We start from the raw sequence: 25,000 nt of genomic DNA, 5'->3' as shown, positions 1-25,000 counted from the left end.
GCAGTTGTGATTGTATTTGGCATGAATTGATAGTTCTCATTACATAAACCTAGCCTATTCTTCAAATATGAACTGTATCTACTCACACTTGAGTCCAGTAAGGCAACAGGAAATTGAGCATCTAATCTACACACTTATAATGTACACACATTTAATGGATTTGGATAGAGTGAATTTTAGATAGAAAATTTTTTAACCAGTTTCCTTCCCTGCATGTATACAAACAATAAACTTTAACTCACAACAGAGGCAAAGTCTCTCAAATAGATATCTGGGTGTCTGGGTGGAACTTCAGTAGGTGGGATGCCTCCGAAGTGGTAATTGCTAAATAAGGACACTTTTTTTTTCCTTTAAAAGACCATGTTCATATTAGAGAGACAACCACAGTCAGATCACTTTCCTCTTCACTTTTACATGTTTCTAAAGATTTCTTCAACATTGAAATGTCCATACTACTTGGTAAAGCTGTTTTTATTAGTTATGAGATTGTTATCAGCTAAAATGCCAACTTAATCATTGAAAAGACACTCAGTATTTTATTTCTGGTTTTAATACACACCTATTCTCTCTGGCTGATTTCTGTCACATAAAAATTTATTTTATTAAACCCAGATGTCTTTTATTCATTCCATAAAAGGCAATGTTAAAAGAATCAGTGACATGTTGTTACTATGTGTTTGTTAGTGAATATTAAGATATTTTGCATCTCAGTAGAGAAAGTGGGAGCATTGGCTCATAAAAAACTAAGAGAAAAGTGGGCAGAGACTAATCTTGGCCAGCAAATCTTTTTTTAACGCCTTAAAAAGGGTGCCTTAAATGGCTTTTCTATAAGCCCTAAAATATGTGTGTGTGTTTTCTATTCTAGGCTTTATCTTTCAAGAAATGAATTGGATAATCCCCATAAACCAAAAGCATGGAAAATTTATCATCCAGAGTTTGCAGTTGAAATTTATTTTGATGATGTTAAGTTGTGCCTGGTATCTGATTAAGTGTAGTTCCCCTTCTAGAATAGAATCATATTCTTCCCAATCCCTGCTATGTATTTATATCTTCAAAACCCTCTTCCTTGCTGGTATACTTATATTTACATATGTGTACATATGTTCTTGAGAATACTATTCAACATATATTAAATATATACAAGAGAAAATGTCAATGGCAATTTTTTTTCCTTTTTGAAGGAATATACTTCACACAAAGTTTTGAGATAAATTTGGAACACAATACACAGGAACATTAGTTACCACTTTTAAAAACTTTAAAGAAAACTTTTATATCAAAATAATTGAAATATTTAAAAACTGTGATTCCCCCTAATACTGTGGGTTTGTTTCACTTATTTACATATTTTTGGACAAGTATGTATTCCCTTTGTTTCACATTTGTAATTTCAGATTAGGAGGTAATTTCTATTTTCTTCCTCCATTTGATTTACAAACTAACAAATACCAGATTGACAGCAGAGACTTTTAAACCCAGAGACGTGTTTACACAGCAGCCCTTCACCCCAAACACACGCTTTTCTCTTGCCCTCCAAGCACCTCACAGAGCACGACGAGCTTCCTGTAGTCACACGCAGACGTGGGGAGACTAGGAGAATCTTGGTCAACATGACGGATAAAGAAGCCTGGGGAACTCTGAGGGAAGGTCGCCTTTTCATTCTAGTCCTGTGTCCAGAGAGAATCATTTTCTCTTTGGTCCCCAGTGCTATTCTAAGTACTTCCACTGCCACTGTACCTTAAGGCCATGATTGTGCTTGAAAACAGTTCTATTTTGGCTCTGTTGAAATTATCCTTACTGGAGTGATTTTTCCTTTATTTGGCAAGGCTCTCAATTCTAGACCAAGTTAAATTCATTGGGAAACACAGCTAGCAATAAGAAACAGTGCTCTGCTAAAACACACGAAACCCATTCCTGAAAAACCTTTCACTCTGCAAAAAACACAGACTAAAATGGTTTGCTCGGGGGAGACAGGGTTGGGAGTTTAGGAGATTTGGAGGTTTGGGGCAAACCACTCGAACTAACAAACGCAACCAGCACATTAACCACTAACCACCCAGGTAGCAGCGCAGAATGCCTGGAGGTTGCCACAGTAGGCATTTTTAAAGGGGCAACTGGGCAATACCTTATCATCGAAGGACTGTGGGTGCCAAAGTGGCACCGGCACAGGTGCTCTCTTCTTGTTTCAAAACAGCCCACAAAGGGTCAGAGCTGCCAGTGCAGAAGGCCAACTGAAGGCTTTTTGCTTTTGACAGTTATTACCCTTCTCTCCCTAACCTGGCTCCCCTGAAGGGAGAGATCTTGGAGGACCCTCTCAAGTTCTTTCCAGGTTATGACTGCATTTATTCCCTGTTAATTGGTGCTACAGAAACGTGTTGTGGCAGAACAGGCTGTATTGTTTCCAGAATGCACATCAGGGGGCAGGCTTAATTGAATGGGGGAAGTGCTTAGCTGGCTCATGAAGGAGTAAGATCTATCTATTTCAATACTGGCAGACTCCCATTTTTAAGAATCTTGCTCTTTGAAATAAGGAGATACAGTTGGGGTTTTTCTTCTCTAATCTGCCAAGATCCATCAGAATTTCTGGCAATGAGTTGCCACATAAGTCTGCTTCCTCTCCTAGAAAGAGAACTTGCTTAGGGTCTCCCAGGGGGTTGCTGTCTTAGAACCCAATGTGAATAACTCTTTGAACACAAGAAACTTGTTTAGAATATATCAGAATGATACTGGTTTTCTTTTGTTCTTTGTTGTTGTTGTTTTTAAATATACATTTTTATTGATTTCAGAGAGAAAGGGAGAGGGAGAGGGAGATAGAAACATCAGTGGTGAGAGAGAATCATTGATTGGCTGCCTCCTGCACACCCTCCACTGGGGATCGAGCCCGCAACTAAGGCATATGATTTCTTGACTGGAATCAAACCCGGGACCCTTCAGTCGCAGGTCGACGCTCTATCCACTGAGCCAAACCAGCCAGGGCCTCTTTCTTTTTTTGATACTGGTTTTCTTAAACAGAATTTAATTACCTGGAACAGTATCCATATCTTAATAGAAAGAAGTTTAACTACTTAAAGAGAAAGAATGGTAACCTGCCAAATCAGACACCTCACATCCACAGCCTGGTGGAGGGAGATAGTAACTCTAGTGAACTGAGTTTCATAAATGCAGTATATATAAAGAATTCCTCATATACTCAAATATTAGGCAAATAATTTAATAATATAGAACACTAGAATTTCTCTAAACACAGTGACTATATTTTTATCTGGAGTACGGGTCTGAAATGGTACAAATTATACACGATGAATTCAATAGAATGAAAAATCAATTCCTCTGACTTTCCATTCCTTGCTCCCACTCACTCTTCCTTGCCTCAGACTGTTTCTATTGAAGATATTTAGTTAAACCTTTAAAGGAGGGTATGTGAGGTCTACTGCCAACAGTGTTCACATGCTGATGGGCACCACACAGGGGGACCAGGGACCCTGAGCAATTCGCTTCCTGCTGGAAGCCAGTACTTCATTTCTAGCCTGTTCAGATGAAGTGCCACTCAGATGGCCAAAGAACAGCTGCCATCTCCAAGTCTGTGGGAATCAGAGGAATGAGTGTTCTGTTGCTATTACTGCATACATGTGGCATAGCTTAATAAAAATTACTTTGTTTCATTGCTTTATAAAGTCACACCCCTACAGACATTAAAACTCAACGACTGCCAGTACCAGATATAAGGGGTTCCAGCACTATCAAAGCACGATGGAGTTATGGACCCCAAGAAAAACTTGAGAATGGGTCAGCCCTGACGGTACTCACTGCGGAGTGCACACACTACGTTTGGTCTAGTTCTGAAAGGACTCCATCCAGTAGCACTGGCAGTCACCAGACAGGGAACAAGGACTTCTCTTGGCTTTGGCACTCTACTCCAGGAAGGGTTTCCAATTGGTGGAGACAATGAGTGAATGGTCCAAAGTGGTCCAAAGAATATCTGGAATCCTACCCAGGCCAGGACCCAGAGACCAAAGCTAAGGGCTGCTGTGGGCCACAAGGTCTTCACAAAGACAGCAGCACAGCCCCTCCCCTCGGGCCCTTCCGCAACATAGAGCCCAGCAGAGGGAAGCTCTGTGGGAGAAGAATGGAGCTGGCGCAGTGAAGGCCATGCAGCTTAAGGCTTGATACTCTGGGCCACACCCAGGAATATTTCAGAGTATACGATCCCACCAAAAACCGAACGGCACTACTTTAACAGGAGAGCAGCTTGGAAAAATCTGGGATGCTTACTCTGAAAGTTAAATCAGAAACATGGAAACCACATCAGTTCACAGTTAAATTCTTTCCTTTAAGATCCATGGATATACTAGTATTGGTTTCCAAGCACCACAGGAAACCTTTTTAAAAACTTGAGCCACTTGGTATAGTGCATGTGTTAAGCAGATTTTAAGAGACCCTATATCTAGAATGGGTTAAGTAATCATACCCATCTTCATGAAACATGGTTACCTCTGGGTTTTTCTGGTGTGATCTGATTAAACACAGAACAAAATTATTCTTCATTCACAACACACAACCATCCAAACTGCATGTACAATACAAATTTATGCAAAATCCCTGATTATATTTAGATTGTCAGATTAGGAATGGAGGGCTAGAGGCTACCCTGTGTGTCCTACCAAGACAGCAGCAGCAGCTTTGCTATTTCAGTACAATTATGGGCAGAAATCAGATTGTGTAAAATTGAGGTCCTTCCATAAAGTTTAAGATTTAGGGTAGAAGAATGGAAGACAACAAAATACTCTGAAATTAAAATAATTCCACACTGGGCTTGTACTCCATGAAACCCTGAGATGAGTTATAGTCCTCAAACACTTGTACTTGGATCCAGGTTCGCTAGAATACTTCAGTCTGCTTCTAGCTGGCTCATCATCAACTTCCTGCTGTATTCATAGGCCAAAAATAGTGCCCCATTGGCGGGGAACGCTCGAATCATAGTAGGTTTCAGTCCAGAATACAAGGCTGTTATTCCTAGAAGACAAAAGAGTGATCCAAGACTGAGTCCCTTCCTTAGAGATATTCCATGAAGCTGCATAGCATACATATTTTACACTTACAAATCCATACAACAGCATTAAAAACCGACACATGATGAAAGACCTCATTTCCAGATTTCCCCCGGACTAATGGAACTAAATAGACTATAGGAAGCCGGACAACGTCAGGACTCCGAGCAAAGCTGGTTGATGCTCAGGTAACATACACCAACCCCATGCCTGGTTAACTCCTGGTAGGTGGATCTGGCAGAACTGAGGCCTCACGAGGGCAGACAGAAGGCGAACACAGAGCCACAGGCTGCCGTAATCTTGTAGCTTCGCCTGGGAGGCAAAGACGAGGCATAGGGCATGTGAAAAGAGCATTTCTGGTTTTAGCATTGCCCTGTGAAGATCCAATTACATTAGGGAGGAGTAGGTACTTTGTAAAACTATAGAGTGTTATGTAAATTTAAAGAGGGGTTACTATTAGTAATATACAAGATATCTGTACTTGGGACACAAATTAAACAATTTCTGCATACTGTTACTGTGCTCTCGCTTTTAAAATCATGATAGAGGAGTTCACATCTCCAGCTTTAAGATGTATAGAGGATGCTGGAAGGACAGACTTCACTCACTATAGTAGCATAAAACTGGCTTTATACAAACATTAAGTAGAAAATCTACATCCTCCTACATAACTAAAAATTGATAGAAAATCACCTTCAGAAGTTGCTTAGTGATTCCTACTTCCAGGAGACTAAGGATTAAGCATGGTGCACATTCTTTTAAATCCCTTAGTGGTTCTCTTAGGGTCATCTGAAAATATCTATACGACATAAAACAAGTGGTGCTAACTTCAAAACATCTGTCCCCTTAAACGAAGTCCATATTTTAATAATTCCCTCCAGGCTGTTTAGAACAAAGCATCCTAACAGGTACCTGGCTAAGGGGTTAGGAATAAGAACTTTAAACATTCTTGAGAATAATGAAAGTAAGCTAAAGAAAGGGAATTGGAAACAAATCCACAAACATGAATTAACATACAGTGCTAGTCAAGGAATATGAGATGGGGCAGACACCAATTATACAAGATACACTGCAACAAGACCAGCAGTGAAATATGACATATATACGTGCTCTGTGCAATAACAGACCCACCTTCATTTTTCACAACACTTATACAGGTTCCAACAAATCCTGCCTGTTTTCCAGACATGGAAAGAACTTGAATTCTAGACTTGATACAATCCACTGGGTAAACAGCAAGCCAGAGGCAAATTCCACCAACTCCACCACTTAACATCAAAGGGACAGGGCCTAGAGAAGAAAATTATCAAACAGTGTTTTATCTCAAAAACAGCTGATGTGACATTTCTAGAGGTCAAGGTAGTGGCTGCAGGTAGGTGCAAATAAAAATGCTAATGCTGTGAAGCCCAATTCTCTGAGTCAACTGTCGAACTCTACGAGCACAGGTTCTGTGTGGTAGTGTACCCACACGGTAAACTTCGCCAGGAGGGGAAGCCCTAGTGAGGGTCTATCAGGCTGGTCACTGTGGCTCTGAGGCCCTCCTGCCCCACCCTCCAGAGGGCTGGTCCACACAGAACCAGCAGGCCCCCAACAGCACGGCAGTGCCCTACTAGGAGGAACGAGATGAGAGAGCACTGAAACAGAGGTCTCTTTTCAACTGTCTCATTCTGAAGTACTGTAATATTTTAAAGCCCAGCAGCCCTGATTCTTCCTTTACTGTGGAAAATAAAAGTTGTCTTATTAAACAGAACAGTTAAGCCTGGGAGCTTGACTAATCCTAGAATAGGTCCAAAACACTGATGGGAGGTTTTAAGGAAAAAGGAATCACACTCATGTGGACCAAACACTGATACACTGTGTCAAACAGTTAGAATAAGCTAGAAAGAACTATAATTTCACTTCTCTCAAACACTATCAAGATTTATTACCAAATTTTAAGCTTATTGCAAGATAATTTACAGGTGATTTCCCTATTTATTGATGTTTTCCCATAGGGAAAGGAATTTCTGTATTTCCTCACCTCTAAGATGGAGCCAGAACAAATTAATAAATGTTATAACAGTACAGAAGTTTGGGATGCACTGCGTCAGCCTGTCCTGAGGAAATTACCAAGCTGAAAGGAGGGTGCCAACAGTCGCCAGCGCCACCTAAAGGAAGGTGCCTGCAATTGCCAGGGACACACTGCTTCCCAGTATCTGGAAATCCCAGTGCCAGGTGGGCCCCCACAATGGGGCGCAGGGCACATGGAATCCGCAGCAACCACACCATTGGAAAGCTGACACCGTCAAACCCAAAGTGAATACATTTACCTAGTTCATCTTTTGATCCCCCTGCGGCAAAAAACGATCGACTCTGTTCATAGCCGCCGAAAAAGAAGAAATAGCCCGGTACTTCTCGCAGTAAAGTGCTTGAGAGTCCATGATAGAAGCCCAACGGGCCATCCTTTCTAAGGATACTCTTCACTACAGACCAAACTGTACTGGAAGGAGACAGAGGGAGAGTGTTAAACACAACACCGGCATTAGCACCCAATCAACAGACCTGATTAAGCTCTCGGAAGGAAACAGCTGATTTTATAAACAGAATTCTGAGAATAAAGGCTCCTGTGGGAAGGAAATATCTAGAGAAGCACAGATACAATTATGTGATGATAAGTGTTATCACCTAAACTATTCTATGATACAGAAATACATTTCTAGAAGTCATATTATCAACAATGTAAAAGAACTAATGCCATTTATTCAACAGTGAATAAGTGAAGTTATAATAGGAGTATCCAAACTCAGCAAGAACAGATGGTACTCTACTTGCCCAATCCCTTACCTCCCTCAATTCCTATTTCCTTAATCTTTCTTTGGATCTGGTGTTTTGAGGAAGTTTGTCCATGTGTTTTAGGGGTTGTTTTGTTTTGTGTTAATACAGAGAAATGAGCAAGGGAGTAAATGTTCCTTGAAGATAAGACCAAAGTAATGCTATACAGTTCCTGTACGGCACACAGCAAGAATTTAGTTCTTAGAAAGGAAGGTATGCAAGAGCTTTTATTTCAAGCAGATCAGAGTACTGCAGCAGCCAGAACACAGGGCACTTTCCACCTGGGCTCCTCCTCTTCCTAATGGTTGTGCCACAGCAGACTGTGTCCCACCAAACAGCAAGAAACCAAAAACCACACACTCCTCTAGCTTCTCACTTTGTTATCATCAGGTGACCTGGCTTGGACCAATGCAGGATTAAAGCCTGAGTTAGTAAAGGCCACTGCTTTTAATGGTGCTCTCTCTCTGAGGACTTCTGCAGGCTCCAAAGGCATTACCCTTAGCTAGGTCCTTCTAACACAGCTCTCATTCTGTAATGCACGTGACAAAGTAAGCCAATTCAACACAATTAGCCTGCCTTCCAATCCAAGTCAACCTTAAAGCATCACATACCACTGTGTGGACACTGCTGTGCCTCACTATAGTCACCCAATAGTTACTTTTGTGCAAGATGTCTGTTTGCCAAAGTCCTTTGGCTCTAACAATTACTTTCTTTTTCTTTTTTTTTTTTTTTTAATACTTGCCCGAGAATATATTTTCCATTGCTTTTCAGAGAGAGTGGAGGGGGGAAAGGAGGGTGGGGGGGCAGGAAGGAAGAGAGAAACATAGATGTGAGAGAGACACATCAATTGGTTGCCTCCCACATGCGCCTCAAATGGGGCAGGGATCGAACCTGCAATCTATGTGCCCTTAACCAGGAATCGAATCTGCAACCCTTCAGTGCATGGGCTGATGCTCTAATAATTGGCACTAGCCAGGGCTTTTTTTTTTTTTTTTTTTTTAATCCTCACCAGAGGACATGCTCAGAAAGAGGGGGTTGGAAGAGGAAGACAGGGTAGGAGAGAGCGAGAAACATCCATGTGAGAAACATTTATCAGCTGTCTTCTATATATGCCCCAACTGGGATAGAACCTGCAACCTTTTAGTGCACAGGACGTACTCAACCAACTGAGCCACTCAGGCCAATGTTTTTTGTTTTGTTTTTTAAATGGATCCAGTTTAATTTTTTTTATCCTTACCCAAAGACATGGGTATTTTTTTGTTGTTTTACTGATTTTTAGAGAGAGAGGAAGGGAGAGAAAAAGAGAGAAACATCGATCAGTTGTCTCCCATAAGTGCCCTGACTGGGAGATTGAACCACAACCCAGATGTAACAATTACTTTCTTTAAAAATACCTTAAACTACTTTCAAAGGACATGAGGACAACTTTATGGGTGCTGTTCACGTTCTATTTTTTAATCTGGCCATTGGTTACAAAGGCATGTTCACTTTGTGGCTACATATAGAACCACACACGATTTCTGAGTGTATATATTTCAATAAAACGTTTTAAAGTCTTACACATTTGAACCTCTGGTTATGACTAATAGATTCAAATTGGTTGTAATGAATCTCAAGGCTGCAGGAAACAGGGCTCTGTGACATACCCCACCCTCACTGGGAGGAGATTAAAAATGGTTATCTACTGGTTTTTCCCAACAGACATACAGGCTTTGAGTTAGCCACAGCCATACCCACCACCAGAACTTCTGTCAGCCAGATGTTACAATAAAAAAGCAAATTTTGAGGTTAACAAGGATAATCAATTACTTTTTGATTCAAATAAATCATATTGCATACCATTACTCACAGGGTAACTAGACTCTGTTTTCAAGACCGAGTTGAAGAGTGATCATTTGATCACTGAAGAAAGCTATGTTTACAGGGGCTTCCATGGGTTTTCAGACCTTGGGCCCTTTGTAGGTAAATGTAAAGGATTAGGGAGCGGGGCTGAGGAAGTTAGCACTAGGATCTGGGCTGATCAGCCTGAACACCCATGTGAATCCTGGGAACAGGCAGCAAATATTCATCTCCGATTCCAAATGAGCACTTGTGAAAGCTCAGCTCTCAGTACCAAAGCTCCCATCCTGGTTGGAGATCATGCCTTACTTACAAAACAGGCCAAAAGGGGATACTCCTGGCTTCTTCACTTGTGGGGTATTACATATCTGTCAGATGGGGTGATGGTCCAACCATCACCCCATCCATTTAGAAAATTATCCTGTGACTATAGGGAGAGGGTTCTAGAAAAACCATATTTTGGAGTAGATAAATCTGTCTTTCTATTACTTGATTTTAGCACAACATGATATTACAAAGTACTCAATACAGTAAGGCAACAGAGACCTATTGTTTGTGCCCAGGGGTGCTTACTTCTGGCTTTTGGCTATCTTTCCTGAAGTCTCCATTTCGTACATGGTCTGTAGCCGGCACTTCACGAGCTCAGTGGGGCAGAGCACCAGCGCAGCAAACGCAGAGGCAAAGGAACCAGCAGCTGCATTCTGCAGATCACTGAAAGGACACAAGCACAGGCGACCAATTACCTGCCCCGTTCTTCATTCACTCGGCACTCACCATGCTGAAACTCTCCGGTGGTAGAGCAGAGTGTGCATAAGAGAAAACAGTTCCTGAGTTCCCACCGGGAATCTGCACTGGCTGCTTTACCTAAGGATTCCACAACCCTGTGAGGTTGACAGCAATACACCAGTCTCCATACGGGGAAAATAACGTGCCTAGTCACACAGCTTCCACGTGGCAGTGTTAGGATTCAAACCCAGGTCCTCCTGACGGTAAAATCCATGCTCTTTTTATTGGTCACATGCTATGGACTGAATGTTTGTCTCCCATCCCCAAACTCCATGTGGAAGCCTAGCCACAATGTGATGGCATTTGAAGGGGTTCCTTTGGGAGGTAATTAGGTTTAGATGAGATCATGAGGGTGGAGACCTTCTGGTGCGATTAGTACCCTTATCAGAAGAGACCAGGGAGCTAGTTTGCGTGCGCTCTCTCTTCCATGCAGAACACAACAAGAAGGCATCCCTCTGCAAGCCGGGAAGAGGGCCCTCACTAGACACCGAATCAGCCAGCACCTTGACCTTGGACTTCCCAGTCTGAAGAACTATGAGAAACAAATGTTTGTTGTTTAAGCCTGCAAGTCAATGGTATTTAGTTATAGCAGCCAGAACTAAGACACACAGTGACATAAAAAAGCAAAACATGGAGAGGAAGAAAAAAATTACCCATAGTCCTACCACCCTAACACATACACTGTTAATATTCCAGTGTATTTTGCTCACTAAGCTTTACATAAAACTAGGTTCTGAGGACATCCCTACACACCCAAAACCCAACCTGGAGAAAACATGTATTACAACTGCCACAGATGAAAATCCAAGATAAATTTTTAACTCAGAAGTTGTTCATTCCAAAAAGATTTCCCAGTTCAGCTAATAACCTTCTGACTGCAGCAACACAGAGGGCATGTAGGGAGGGCAAAGCCAGTGTGAGTCTGCAAGTTCAATGGTTGCAGGGAAAATGGCTAAGCTGGAAATAGAAATGGAGGAATGAATGCAAATAAATACAAAAACAGAAGTTTTCACCTCCTCGTCTCATATCCGTTTAGTGCCACCAGCCAGTCACCAGCAGCATTGTGAAACTGAAATCCAATAGAGTTCAAGACTATGGTGGAAAGTCTAAGAAACAAACTGTCAGGAAGGCTTCTCTGAGAGTTCATGGGGGTCAGAAAAGATGACCCTTCCATCCCTCGGGCAGTGTTTCATCAAGGGAGCACGCTGGCACATGGGGTGGAACAACCTCGGCTGGGCAGGAAGGACCGAGCTGCTCACAGCAGGACAGCTGGCTCCCGGACACTCCCCTGTTAAATGCCAGCATCCTGCTGTCGCTGGACAACCAGCAGCACTCACAGATTTCCAAAAGTCCCCAGGGAGGAATCCCCTCAGCTTACTGGCCCAGGTACAGAGAGCCCCTTACAATTTTTCTCCAAACTGTGAGCAAAAGCTTAACAGACCTACCACATTCAGTTATCCTAAAGTTACAGTAAACTAATAGCTAAATAAACTGATATCAAACAGCAGTGTCAAATCAAGGGCCACTTCCAATCCCAGCTCTGGTATCCCCTCTCCTGGTAGCCTGGCCTCAGTGCCTCAGAAGGATGTACAGCTGGTGTTAGGTCTCAAAAGGTTGGCTCGGAGCAGCTTACTCACAAGAGGAAGACACTGCTTACAGTATGGACTCCCTTTTGATGTTAGAGAATTGCACATCATACCATTCTGGTGCAGAGCCAGATACACAACTATGCTGGCGCTCAGCTCTCCGGAGTGTGGAAACTGCCTGTCACTCAACTCCACTCCTACCCACTCCATTCCTACTGCGCTCGGTTCTCAAAACCAAAGCTTAAAATGGCTTCTGCTGCCTTTCAGCCAGCCTGCAGATCCATACTTGGCCTCCCTTGGGGACTCTCTGTCAATCTGCTGACAGGCAACAGTCAATCAGGGTCATTAACCAGTTTGCCAAGTTTGCAGGAACAAAGGTGGCATCAGTAAATGGAGCCGCCCATTCAATCTAAGATGTAATGGTTTGGACACCTGAACAAACACCTATCATGTCGTTACAATGCAACAGCAAGGCCAGATCAGACCTGCCTGGACTTTGGCTTTCTAATAAATACTTTCATCTACCAAGGCACTAAATGAGGTCCATGGGCCCCAGGCTGGGCCTAACTTATAAGCGTTGAGAGCTGGCACTGAAATTGGGACAGGCATAGGATGGGATTTTGCAAGAATTGGCTGTTTATCCCCCATTTAACAAATATGTACCTGAACAATCCTGCCATGTAAGATCTTGTCCAGCCAAAGGTCAAAAGAAGATACCACTCAGGGCAGTGTTCAAACCAAGAACAGACAAATATTTACAGTATTACTGAAATTCACAACAGGTTTTCTCAAGCGGTTTCTTCTTTTCACTGCTCTGCTTATTCATCTTTTATCAGGATTTGACCCCTACAAAATACTCTAACTATGGTCTTATGGAGAATGCTGGATGGGGCTGGAGCCCTGGCTTTCTCAGCCATTACCGTGTGACTTTTGAACATGCCAATACCTACACTCCATTTCCTCTCTGAAACATAACACCCACTTTGCTCGTCCCACAGGACCATTAGGGCTAAAACACACAGCATACACGTTAGAGCTCTGTAAACTCTAAGGCAGCATTTCCCCAACAGGTGACAAGCAAACTCTGTTCTGCAAGATGGAAAAGAATCTGAGTTCAAAAGATAATCGAGTGCTGGTTTAGGCCAAGGGAAATAGGAAGGTGTCTGTCTTGCAGGACTCCTCCAGAATCCCATGTGGTTGCTGGTTCCCATCTTCTCTAAGGATGTTGGAGGCCCAGACTCCTCAGTCCAGAGTCTCTTCCTCTAATGGGGTGAGCTGCAGTCATAACAGGTTCTTCCTGTCAGTCTCTACTCTGGGAAATCTCACTCTCCTGGTTTGTCTCCTGCTTTTCTTTACTTCCTCTCCTTTTCCTGGCCCTCTATACTGGAGGTTCAGTACTCAGCCCTCCACAAATGTTGTCTCCATGAGTGAGCTCATCCAGCCCCAAGCTTTTAAAAAACAGGTTCCATCCATCAAGACAGAATTCCTTCATATAAAAGGGAGCATGCTTAGACCTCTAGGCATCTCCAAGGGAACATTTCTGTACAAAAGGAACCTAACTTCAGTCATGTAGGACCTTAATTGCAATGGGATTCCAAATTCCTACCGAAATAACCAATAAGCCTGCCCTTTGCAACCATGAGGCTGACAGAATAGTTTCAAGTTATTTCAAGCATGGCAATGCTCAAAGGGGGCATGGATAAATATCCCAGGGGCTTTCAAATTCTTTTTAGTCTATGTATAATAAATGCCCAAGAATGACAGGACACAAGCCAAAGTTTGATGTCTGGGGCAGACTTGGCCAAAGAAGATTCACCAATAATTTCTCAGATGCTCCTGACCCTTCCTAAAATCCCAATTCTCCCCTCCAAGTTATTTGGTTCAGGCAATCTCTTCCAAGACTTTTTATTTTGCTGATGAAATAGAACCTAAAGTTTGGGTCACAAGTTGCACCTATGGTTTTAGTCTAGCACCTCTGACCACAGAGAAGCAGCCCCACCATCAGCATCTTAAAAGCATTCTCCTGAAGAATACCAATGCCTAAGGGTGGGCTGGCAATTCTCCCTTTGTGTAATGCAAATGTGCATTCCAACACAATCACTATATATCCTATCTAATAACAGACAAACATGGTAATTGATCATACCTTCGCTACGCCTCCCATTGGCTAATCAGCGTAGTATGCAAATTAACTTCCAACAAAGATGGCAGCTAATTTGCATACTGCAGGCAGGGCGGGTCAGCGCCATCCCGCCTGCCCTGCTGCCATCCGGGCCTGCTATTTGCCACCCGGGGTGGTGGGGCAGGACAGTGCCATCCTGCCTGCCCTGCCGCCATCCAAGCCTGCTATCTGCGACCCGGGGCGGCCGGGTGGGACAGCAGCAATCGGCCGGCCCAGCTGGGTGTCCTGTGTGTGACCCGACCCAGGGTGGCGGGGCGGGACAGCGTGGCTCCTCTGTCACCCCGGCTTCCTCATCATAGCTCCTTTGGGGGCCTAAACCTTTAGTCGGACATCCCCCAAGGGCTCCCTGGCTGCCAGAAGGATGTCTGACTGCAAGCTCAGGCCTGATCCCCCCAGGGTGTGGGCCTAAGTCGACAGGTGGACATCTCCCAGGGGTCCTGGACTGCAAATGGGCGCAGGCTGGGCTAACGGATGCCCGCCCCCAAGTGCACAAATTTTTGTGCACCGGGCCTCTAGTATATATAAAAGCCTAAGTGACCTTTCAACCAGTAGATATGATGTGCACTGACCACCAGGGGGCAGACACTCAACGCACAGGCATGGAAACATGGAACAGACTTATGAATCTCAGGGAAAGGGGGAAGAGGGAGGGTGGGAAGAAATTAACCAAAGATCTTATATGCATACTAGAGGCCCAGTGCACAAATTCGTGTACCGGTGGGGTCCCTCAGACTGGCCTGCAGGGACCGGGCCGAAACCGGCAGTCTGACATCCCCCGAGGGGTCCTGGATTGCAAGAGACCACAGGCCAGGCTGAGGGACCCCACCGGTACACGAATTTGTGCACTGGGCCTCTAGTGTATTCATAATCAGAAAGAAAGTAGTTATTTTTAAAAAGGAAACATTTTCTCCATAAAGTATCATAAAATCTTGACTATACAACAGTGTTGCTTTTTTACAAATCAAAACAGTGTCAGTGTCTTCAATCACCTCAGCTTTGCCTGCTTGTCCAATCCCACCACTTTCCGCACCACCTGCTGGCAGAAGCCGTAGCACATGAAGAGGACAGAGTTCTCGGCGATGTTGGCGATGAGCGCTGGGCTGGTCCCCTTGTAGAAACCCCGGAAGCCCACCTGTGAGTAGGTCTTCAGGCAGCAGTCAGTGAGGCCCCTGTACAGGTCAGGGAATGTCTGCATCTTCACTTTCATCGTGTCGAAGGGCTGCCCAGTCAGCACACATGCTGTGCCCCCTGCAAACAGGACAGAAGTCTTCTGTAGCACAAGTCTATGGCTACGTTTTAGAGTGAAGACTCAATCACCCATGGAAACGAGGGGCAGGCAGCCTACCCCAGCACTGACTCCTGCTTCAGCTCATTTAGACCTCTTGTTCCCCCAAACCTTCTCACCCAGTCCAATAAACAACATGTGTGCCGGGCCCCCAGCTCCTGCCCTGAAAGAGCTCACATGGTAGAGACACTGATGTGGACTCAACAGTCCAAAGCCACTGATACAAAGGTGTGGCATGTGTTAGCAGCATCAGCAATGGGGTCAGAGGGATCTGGGCTTGAAGCCTGGCTCTGCTGTGAGATCCCAAACAAGTGAGACAAGAGATGTAACTTCCCAGCCTCAATTCCTAGCAGGGTTAGTGTAAGGATCGAATATAACAATGGATGAGAAGGCTTAACATATGGTGGCTACATGACAAGTGGTTAATAAATAGCAGTTGCACCCTGGCCGGTGTGGCTCAATTAGTTGGAGCATCGTCCTGTGTGTGCACCAAAGGGTTGTAGGTTCAGTTCCCATTCAGGATGCATGCGGGAGGCAAACGATTGATGTTTCTCTTTCTCTCTCTCTTTAAAATCAATTTTTAAAATATATATCCTCAGGAGAGAATTTTTTTTAAAAAGCAGTTGCTGTGTGTGAGTGAATGTGTGTGTGCGCGCGTGTGCATGTGTGTGTGTGCACGTGCATGTGTGCTATGCAGGTAGCCATATAAAAGGAAGGGCAGAGAAGTCTGGAAAGAGTTAATCACTTTTCTTGCCTAATGCCTGGTGCTGGTGACTACCAGAGAAATAATAAAGGAATAGGCAACAGATAAAGAAAAGAGAGTGGCTAATTAATCCCTGAAAAGTTAAGTATCTGAGCCTACAAGAAAGTCTCTATTTGAACTCTACCAATACATAATTTGTATTCAGATAGGCAATGAACTAAAATGTACATTTGCTTAGCAAAAATCATATATTTATTTGATTTTATACAGTAAGAGTATTAAATACAGAAAATCCAAAGATCACTTCAAGAAAAATTCTGAACGTAAGGAAAAGAAAGACCTAAAATGACCCTATTATATCCCCAAATCCTGAATTGAATCTGCATTTTGGGAACTGCCACTGGCTAATATTTCTACTTTCCCTTGGGCCTGCAAGGCCACCTTATCTCAGTTGTCTCATGCTTGTGTTATAAAACATAACCACTGATAAGGTTATTAAAGCCTAATCAAAACTGAAGAGAAGGATTTCATAAATTATTTAAGAAACAAACTCAGAGACACAGACAACGGTACAAAGGTTTACAAGAGGGAAGGGGGAGGGGGAGGATGAAGAGGATAAAGGAGGTCAAATATATGGTGATGGCGGGAGACTATACTATAGGGTGGTGGTGGTGAGCACACAATGCAATATACAGATGATGTCTTACAGAATCGTACACCTGAAACCTATATAATGTTATTAACCAATGTCACCCCAATACATTTTGTTTTTAGTTTAAGAAATGCAATTTCATAATTTTAACATTATGCATAGTTATTCCAACTCAGTTGTAGAAAGTAGAGATTGTGGAGGGGCTGCTAAGAATAGCTCCCAATTAATTACTGGGAAATAAACAGGCATTTCCAAAGAATGTGAAAACTGTTTGATCTCTTCTCTTAAGCAAATCACAAGTATGATCTTTGTGGTTCTATCACTACTGATTGCTTCTTTTAGGAGAGTAGTAATACATTTCTGTCTTATCTAATTATCCCTAATTCTGAATTACAATTTAATAAAACATCACTATTATTAGAGTTATTCTCTCCTAGGTACTAATGGGCCAAAATAAAATAAGATCCTAATTATCTCACAATAATTTAATTATTCCAAAAGATGAGGTGAATGTCAGAATTTTTAAACTTGGTACATAATTTAGATGACTTAGATGCAGATAAACTGAATAAAGCATTTAATTCAGAGCATTAATGTTTTAACTGGAAGTTTTCCATAGTCTTACAATTATCCTGAATGGTCCAGACATCATAGGTTACTAGACTAGTAATATGCATTTGTTGCATATCTGTAACAGTTACATTTCTAACAGGAAAAAGGTAGGAGCCTAATGAATTTTCAAATGCTAGCTATAATGCTCTCCTTTCATCCTTGAAGGTAAGCTAATTCCGCAGGTAATTTACCACACACAAATGATACTGTCGAGGCACTCATCATGTCCATCAAGTGGGTGACCACTATTCTGAACACCAGCACCAACCAACGGGGCAGGTCCTCAGATACCTACCAAGTCAATGAATATGAATAATTTCCAGGAACTAAACATTTCTCCGTGTGCTTAGCCCTCAAACCTCTGATCATCTCATCCTCCTTGAACACATGGAAATAGCCTCTTCATTCTCTCATAGGTATCACAGTGGTTCCTGCATTTTATTCTGCAAGAGGCACTCAAACCGTCTTGTACTCTATGCTTTACCAAGGTTGCTATTGGTGGATTTTCAGTCCTTGATGTAGTTGAGTCAGCAAACATCAAGGTGCTGAGGAAGTCTATCAGGCACAGACAGTGTCACGGTGAAGGACAGCTCACAGGGAGAGCAGAGGTGAGAACCAGAATTACCTGGTGCACCCACAAAGAGGTGAGAATCGCCACCCCCTCTGGAGGCAGTCAATAAATGTTCAGTTTAACAACACAGAGAGCTGTATCACTGTCAAAGAATTCCCATTTAAAAATACTGGCATTTGAGAGGATAAACTTCAAAGACCTAAAGTGCCATATCCCTCGACTATGCTGGCAGAACAAGCATGCTGCGTCAGAGCAGCGGAGCGGGTGCATAACCTCACAGTTCTTCAACTAGTCCAGCGCTGCCACAGGTTTCTCTGTGAGGTTACACTGCTGAGAGCCACGCTGCCTCATTTCAATAATGCAGTTACCTATCTTCTTCAACTCCTTCCGCATTCTAGCTGCCGGGGCTCTCGATCCTCTCCTAGACTCCTACAGTAGCTGCAGACAGTCAGTGACAGCTTCCCGTCAGATAAGCTGCACTAAAAATCTGCTTGGTGGGGAGGTTTGCTTAAACTAAAAAGGAGAGATACAGAAGAACCTGTGTGTGTTACACCCTCACCGCGGCTCGTTCTTACATGCTAATCACTTCCATGGGTGGGCTGTGTCCACAAAACACTCAGGTCCCTCTGCTCCTGGCCAGCAATAAAAACCCCAACGTCCAACAGTTTCCCCCTGCAGAGAGCTGGGGCAGTGAAGGCTCCAAACTAACCCCACCTCCAGGAGTGCTATTGGCCATTACAAACTATTAAAACAAAGAGGACAACAGAACTAGACAAGGAACCAAGCAGCCAAGGTCCTAGCCTTGTCTGTGCACCATCAAGCTGTGCAAGCTTGAACAAAGCCATCTGGGCCCCTTTTCTATGTTTAGAATGAGCATTAGAGCCAATGGTCTCTAAAGGCCCGACTAGCACCATCACTTGAAGAGTGAGACCCTCCAATATGGAATGGCTGCTTCCCCTTTGCATGCCACATACAGGGAGCTCTTAGGTCACTGCCAGGAACCTCCCCTGCTCAGTGCTCACAAGTCCCTCACCAGGTGAAAACATAGACCCCTGGAGAGAAGCCTGTTGTTCTTGGAAGTTAAATGACCCAGAGCAGTGCTGTACCAGAGAAGGGTGACCCTGTGCTTCCAGGGCAGGAAGAAACACCTGCTCTCAGTTTTCAGGAAAAGTTAATGTTAGCATGTGTAGGAGCCCCTACATGTTCAGTCACCAGCAAATGCTTTACACACCAGACTCCCAACAATACAGTTGCAATTTACAGCTTTAAAATTCACTGTAAATTATAAATGTGGCATACAAATGCCTTTCTTGGAAAAGGTAAGCTCTTCAACTCTATCACAACAGATTTGACATCTTTGATAGAGTGACTGGAGGACATTAAATTCCAAAAGCTGAGAATCTCTCGTGTGGTTAAATATCCACCTATTGCAGAGACCAAATGGTTCCACTGTTGTGTCAGTGTCCAAATGTGGCATGGACAGGCAGGCGGGCAGGGCACGAGGTCTGAGGGGCTGCAGTTGGATTGCACAGCAGGGTGAGGAGCTGACCCAAAGTCACACAGCAGGCAAAAGTTTCCCCAGCTCCTGGGTTGGGACACTCCCTGTGGTCTCTAACCTGGGAGCTGGTGCCCTTACCCTGCACTTATCAGTGTCTGCAGTGGGCTGTTTCTAGCCTTCCTCATTAGCTTACCTTGGCCGACCTTTGTTTCATGGGAAAATACTTTGTTCTTCTCTGAAATGCAATTTCTTTTTTACAATGAAGTGAACGACAGGATGAGAGTAGGTGACCATGTGGATCTGTTGAGCCACAAAGCCCCACTGGATAATAGGACAGTGGGCAGCCCAACCCTCTAGCCCAGGGGTCCTCAAACTTTTTAAACAGGGGGCCAGTTCACTGTCCCTCAGGCCGTTGGACGGCCGGACTATAGTTTAAAAAAAACTATGAACAAATTCCTATGCACACTGCACGTATCTTATTTTGAAGTAAAAAAACAAAACGGGAACAAATACAGTATTTGTATTTGCATGTGGCCCGTGGGCCGTAGTTTGAGGACCCCTGCTCTAGCCTCTCCATTCTTCATCGGAGCTGCAACCCATTATAAGAATTGGTGTAAGAGGCAAGGATAAACCAAGGTTTTCATCTGGGAAGTCTGAGCATTAGAGTGCTCCCCAGTCCTAATATAACACAGGAATCTGGAGGACAAGTTACCAGCCATCCACTTCCCATTCCGTCCTTTGCATCAGGCTGAGCCAAGGTGACCTTTGTAAAGAATAGCCTGTGTGTTAGAAGCTGTGCCGGGGAGTACTTACTTGTACCCCATGGGGCCACAGTCTGCACTGGGGCTCAGGCCCAGGTCCAGCCCACCATTCCCCAGCAACTCCTAGGGCCTCACCTTACCTTTCGGGGCTTTAAGATACAGTGAATGTCAATCTCATTTACCAAAGATATTTCTAAAGGGTGTTCTCCTTTCCTTCCCTGGCAGTAGTAAGGATAGTAACTGGGATTCCCCGGAGACATGGCTGGGTGTTATTTTTACACTGCAAGGGCTCTGAAGACTGCTAGGCTTGGAGTGAATCCCAAGTAACCTGCACATCCAGCCAGGGACAAAGAACAGGGAGTTCAGCTTGAAGGTGCAATGTTTTCCAGCTGTAAACCGGATACCTTCCAACCCTGCACCTTGACTCATACTTTGTTAATCCTCACCCAATGATATTTTTCCCATTGGTTTTTAGAGAGAGTGGAAGGGAGGGGAGGGAGTGGAGGTCGGGGAGGGAGGGAGAGGAGGGGAAGAGAGGGGGAGAGGAGGGGAAGAAGGGGATAGAGAGGGGAAAGAGAGAAACATCGATGTAGTAAGAGAGATACATCAATTGGCTGCCTCTGGCACACACCTCAACTGGGACTGGGGATCGAACTTGCAACCCAGATACGTACCCTTGACTGGGAATCGAACCAGTGACCCTTCGGTGCATGGGCTGGCGATCTAACCACTGACCTACACTACTCAAGGCCTGACTCATACAGTTTTAATATAATGGGAACTAGTCTACCTTCTGCTGTGCTCAGAACTCAATATTACACTTCCGTTAAATGAATTCATTCTGAGTTAAACCATATTGGTTTTGGGGTGACAAAGTAATATTTTCACGATGCTTTCCCTGGATCTCACTTATAGAAAGTACTTGAGGAGGAGAGGATGGTGTTTTCTCTGGGATTACCTGCGGCCCCTGCTGTGAGGTCGATGGCAGCTTGGATGGCAGGATTGGACTTCATGCTTGCCCACTCCTCTGCTGGGCTCCGGAGAAGGCAACTCTCTGAGGCTTACAATGGGCTCCTCATATCCCTGGGAGGAAGCAAGAGTTCACCATCAGACAGGCCTTTGCAGCCTCCCTTTCTCTAAACCTGTTGCCTGGTTACTGGACCTGAACTTCTGGGAGCTGGGAAATCAGCTCCAAAGGAAGTGAGCTCAAGATGTCAGTGCTGTTTAGTGACTGGCCTCCCTTTTTACCTGCCCACCACCTCCTCACAAAAAGCTCACAGGTCAAAAACCGTCCTTCGGTATCAATGTTACCGCCCTGGTGAGCGGCACTTCAATCCCACCATTCTGAAACCCTTAGAAACAAATGCCAAATAAGTGAGTTAGCCACTGACGTCCTAAGTCACATCAAATAAGTTTTGTAGAGACTTAAGTTGAACCATCACTCCGCTAGGCTCAGTTCTACATTCAGACAGCAGCCTGTGCTGGGTCACAAAACAGCTGGGCTGGGGAAAAAACAACAGGTTAAGAGCTGTGCCAGTGACACATGCCAAAGTCTGAATGCCTGTCTACTCTGCCACCAACAGGATGGCGCCTTGGACCCCTAAAGCTGGGGGTCCCCATCTATACAAGGCAAATAATGAAAGCATTATTGTTGTAATACAAAGGCAATCACAAATAGCCACGTGGGACAGATAATGAACTGTGACCATGCATCAGTTCTTAGAACCAGCAAAACCCAGCACTGAACATCAGTTACCATAATCACAGTCCCCACCAGTGCTTCTCAACCATGCGTGCACACAAATCACCTGGGGACCTTGTTGAACTGCAGATTTTGATTGACAGGCCACAGGTGAGACCAGAAATGCTGCCAGCCTGATAATGCCTGACCACCAACCACACTTTGAGAACACCTGCTCCATTGTGTCCCAAATATGTTTGACAAGAACCACTTCTGGGGCACCTGTTAAATGTTCAAATAACAGGCCTCTCTCCTGGAAATCTTGATTCTGTGTAAAAACCAGAGCTTACTCCTCTACCTTTAGACAAAATTCAACTATTGCTGAGGTATAGACTTAATATAGAGTACAAAAAGCAATGGTGGCTCATTAACATAGAATATCCAAATAACCAATTTAGCAACCAACTCTGTATGATTTTCAAACTATGTAAGTGACTTCTCTAACAACAAGGAACAGTTTTTATCCTCATCACACTGAAGACCTGTGTGACCCGTCAGGCCACCATTCAGGAGGGGCACTGAGGGGGGGCTGGATCAGTGATGAACACCATCTCCTGAAGGTCAGAAGGAAATAATTTTAACCACTTGAAGAAGGTTGCCAATAACCACAGACCAAGAATCTAACTTTTTTTTTACAAAAAAATTTAAAACCAGCAACAATAAAATCACAGTACTTAAAGCAAATGGCAATGATGTACCAATGGTTGATAAGGTGGCGGCCATCCAGTTTCTGGAGAAAGATGAACTGTGAACGTGCGTCAGGGAGTCACAATAGGGGCTGGGCGGAGGGAGGAAAAGGGGTGGGGGGCATTGGAGACACCTGTAATACTATCAACAGTTAAAAAAAAATTTTTTTTAAGGAGTCACACAAACAGGGCACATCCAATGTGGCCTCTCAGTGTCTTCATTCCTTTTGGAATGGACATTTCTTTCTTAGGAGGAAAAGAAAGGCACACCGGATTATACAATGCCATCACTGTGGATTCAGCCCCCTCAGGTAAGCCGAACTTATTAAACACGTCAAATCCTACAAATAACTACCTGTAGAATTATTAGGATAGTAAACAGTGATAGGAACATTAAGGCAGAAAGTGTGGGCAATTGGTTCATATTATGAGTGGCTTTGGTTTGAAGGAGACATAGGGCTTGCAAGACTGATCAGCGTGAGTTAAACTGATTGATAAGCCTCAGTACCACCTGAAATATAAAAACTGAACCCTTTCAGCGTCCCTTTTCCCCCCTTTAAAACGACACCAGGGTCGGACTTCAGGACAGACAACAGCGCTGGTCATACATCTTAACAGATTTCCTAAGGAAATTAATTTCTCCAGTGGGAGAACCTAGAGGCCGCATTCGACTCGCAAGTTCCAGCTAAACCTGCACCGCAGGCGGCCGCCGGCCAGCAGGTCCCGGGGCTGGGGCAGAGCTGCGCGGGGAGGCGACCCAGCTTCACTACCGAGCGGCCCACGAGGCACTCCTCCCGGGGCCTCGGATCCTCGCCCGCGAGGGGCACCTCAGGGAGCCCAGGTACAACTTCCCCGGCTCTGACTCCGCCCGGCAACCTGCAGGCGTCTCCCATTCATAAGCGCCCGGTCCCCGGCGCTCCGCACACAGGGCGCTCCGCACACCCCGCGGAGCCTCCCGCAGGTGAGCGCAGACGGAGGCCGCGCAGCCCGAGTCCCCGCCGAGCCCGGGCAGCACGCGGACGAGGGGCCACACGCGGGTCCCTGGGCACGCGCGCCGCGCCTTGGCCACCTCGCCGGCTGCCCGGGAAGGTCACGCCGCCCGGACGCGGAGGCCCGCCCGCCCCGCTCCCGGCCGGCTCCCAGCAGCCGCGAGCGCCAGGCCGGGGCTGCGCTCACCGCCGCGCCGAAGGGCCGGTCCTGCTCGGGCTCGGGGGCCTGCGGTCCTCTCCCTCCGCGGCGGGGCGGCCGCTTAACCCCCACGTGGGCCACGGCCGGCCCTCCGCCCCGCCCCGCGCCCGGGCCCCGGGCGGGCGGTCTCCGCGGCTGCGGAGCCCAAGGGCTGGGCGGGCTGAGCCGCCGGGAAGCGGAAGTGGGCGCGGGGCGGCGGCGTTCCTCCCGCACCGGCCGGGGAAGGGTGCGGGGGCGCTGACCCGCACCGGGGCCGGAGGGGCTGGGGTGGCCGTGCGCCGCCCGGCCTTTCGTTGCTTCCCTTCCCTGGGCTCCCGGAGGGTTTCCGTGCGGCTCTGCTCTAATAAACCTCAGGGCGGGGGCGGGCCGGCGGGGAAGGGTCGGCGAGGCTGCTGGGTGACCTTGCTGGGATCGGGCTCAAGGCCTTAATTATAAATCACAATTTAGTACGAAAGTAATGGAAAAGGAAAGATGAAATATAAGTTTGTTATTGCAGGAAAAAAAGAACAAAAACCATTTCCCATTCTGCCTTCCCCAAGGAAATCCATTTCCACTGATGAAAACTGAACCTCTCAGTCGGCCTCTCTGATCTTTTAGGCTATTTCTATAGCTCTGCCAATCTATTAAAAAGCACTACTCAGGCATGTGTTGTGTAAAGGAACTTTCTCTCCCTAAGACACAGCTAAGACCTACTCAGCATATGTGACACTCAGGGCCTTGGAGTGCTTGGTTCAGGCGTCATTTCTACATAGCATTTTCTTCCTTGAAACATGGTATCATTTGCTTTTACAACTTTCTGCCCTGTTTGTGTGTGGTGTTGGACTATTGCCAATGTAACCGTGGTCCGCAGTTAGACAGACATGAGCAGAGCAAGGGCGATGGGCCAGGTACCGAAGGGCGCCAGCACAGAAAGCCCTGGGTCCCTAGCACCCGACAAGTGTAGGGTGGGACCTTGCCCCAGGGTGACCTTTCCTCCCCAAGCATATCCCTCCCTCCCGGTCATGTGGTTTGGACATCTTGCCTTTTCTCCCTAGAGGTCGCATCTAGGCCT

General features: G+C 45.3%; 2 protein-coding genes across 4 annotated transcripts in view; one reads left to right on the top strand and one right to left on the bottom strand.

Annotated features, from left to right (window-relative positions):
* Positions 1–1,017, top strand: part of LOC132228324 (phosphatidylinositol 3,4,5-trisphosphate 3-phosphatase TPTE2-like) — an 89,117-nt gene extending 88,100 nt beyond the window's left edge. For all 3 annotated transcript variants that reach the window (XM_059684527.1, XM_059684525.1, XM_059684524.1), the window contains one exon: positions 866–1,017. In XM_059684527.1, the coding sequence (XP_059540510.1) occupies positions 866–989 (124 nt within the window). In that variant the 3' untranslated portion in view covers positions 990–1,017. The remainder of the gene's footprint in view (positions 1–865) is intronic.
* A 2,178-nt stretch (positions 1,018–3,195) lies between these two features.
* SLC25A15 (solute carrier family 25 member 15) lies at positions 3,196–24,059 on the bottom strand. The gene is made up of 7 exons (XM_059684523.1): positions 23,938–24,059; positions 21,293–21,417; positions 15,242–15,500; positions 10,272–10,409; positions 7,358–7,527; positions 6,180–6,338; positions 3,196–5,013 (listed from the first exon to the last, which is right to left on the bottom strand). Exons 2-7 carry the CDS (start codon positions 21,345–21,347, stop codon positions 4,889–4,891), a joined length of 906 nt encoding a protein of 301 aa, XP_059540506.1. The 5' UTR covers positions 21,348–21,417; positions 23,938–24,059; the 3' UTR covers positions 3,196–4,888.
* Positions 24,060–25,000: the final 941 nt, after the last annotated feature.

The sequence above is a fragment of the Myotis daubentonii genome, chromosome 2 (assembly GCF_963259705.1).
Source record: "Myotis daubentonii chromosome 2, mMyoDau2.1, whole genome shotgun sequence".
Lineage (NCBI taxonomy): Eukaryota > Metazoa > Chordata > Mammalia > Chiroptera > Vespertilionidae > Myotis > Myotis daubentonii.
The sequence above is the reverse complement of the archived record's forward strand: the minus strand, read 5'-3'. Positions and strand labels throughout refer to the sequence as shown.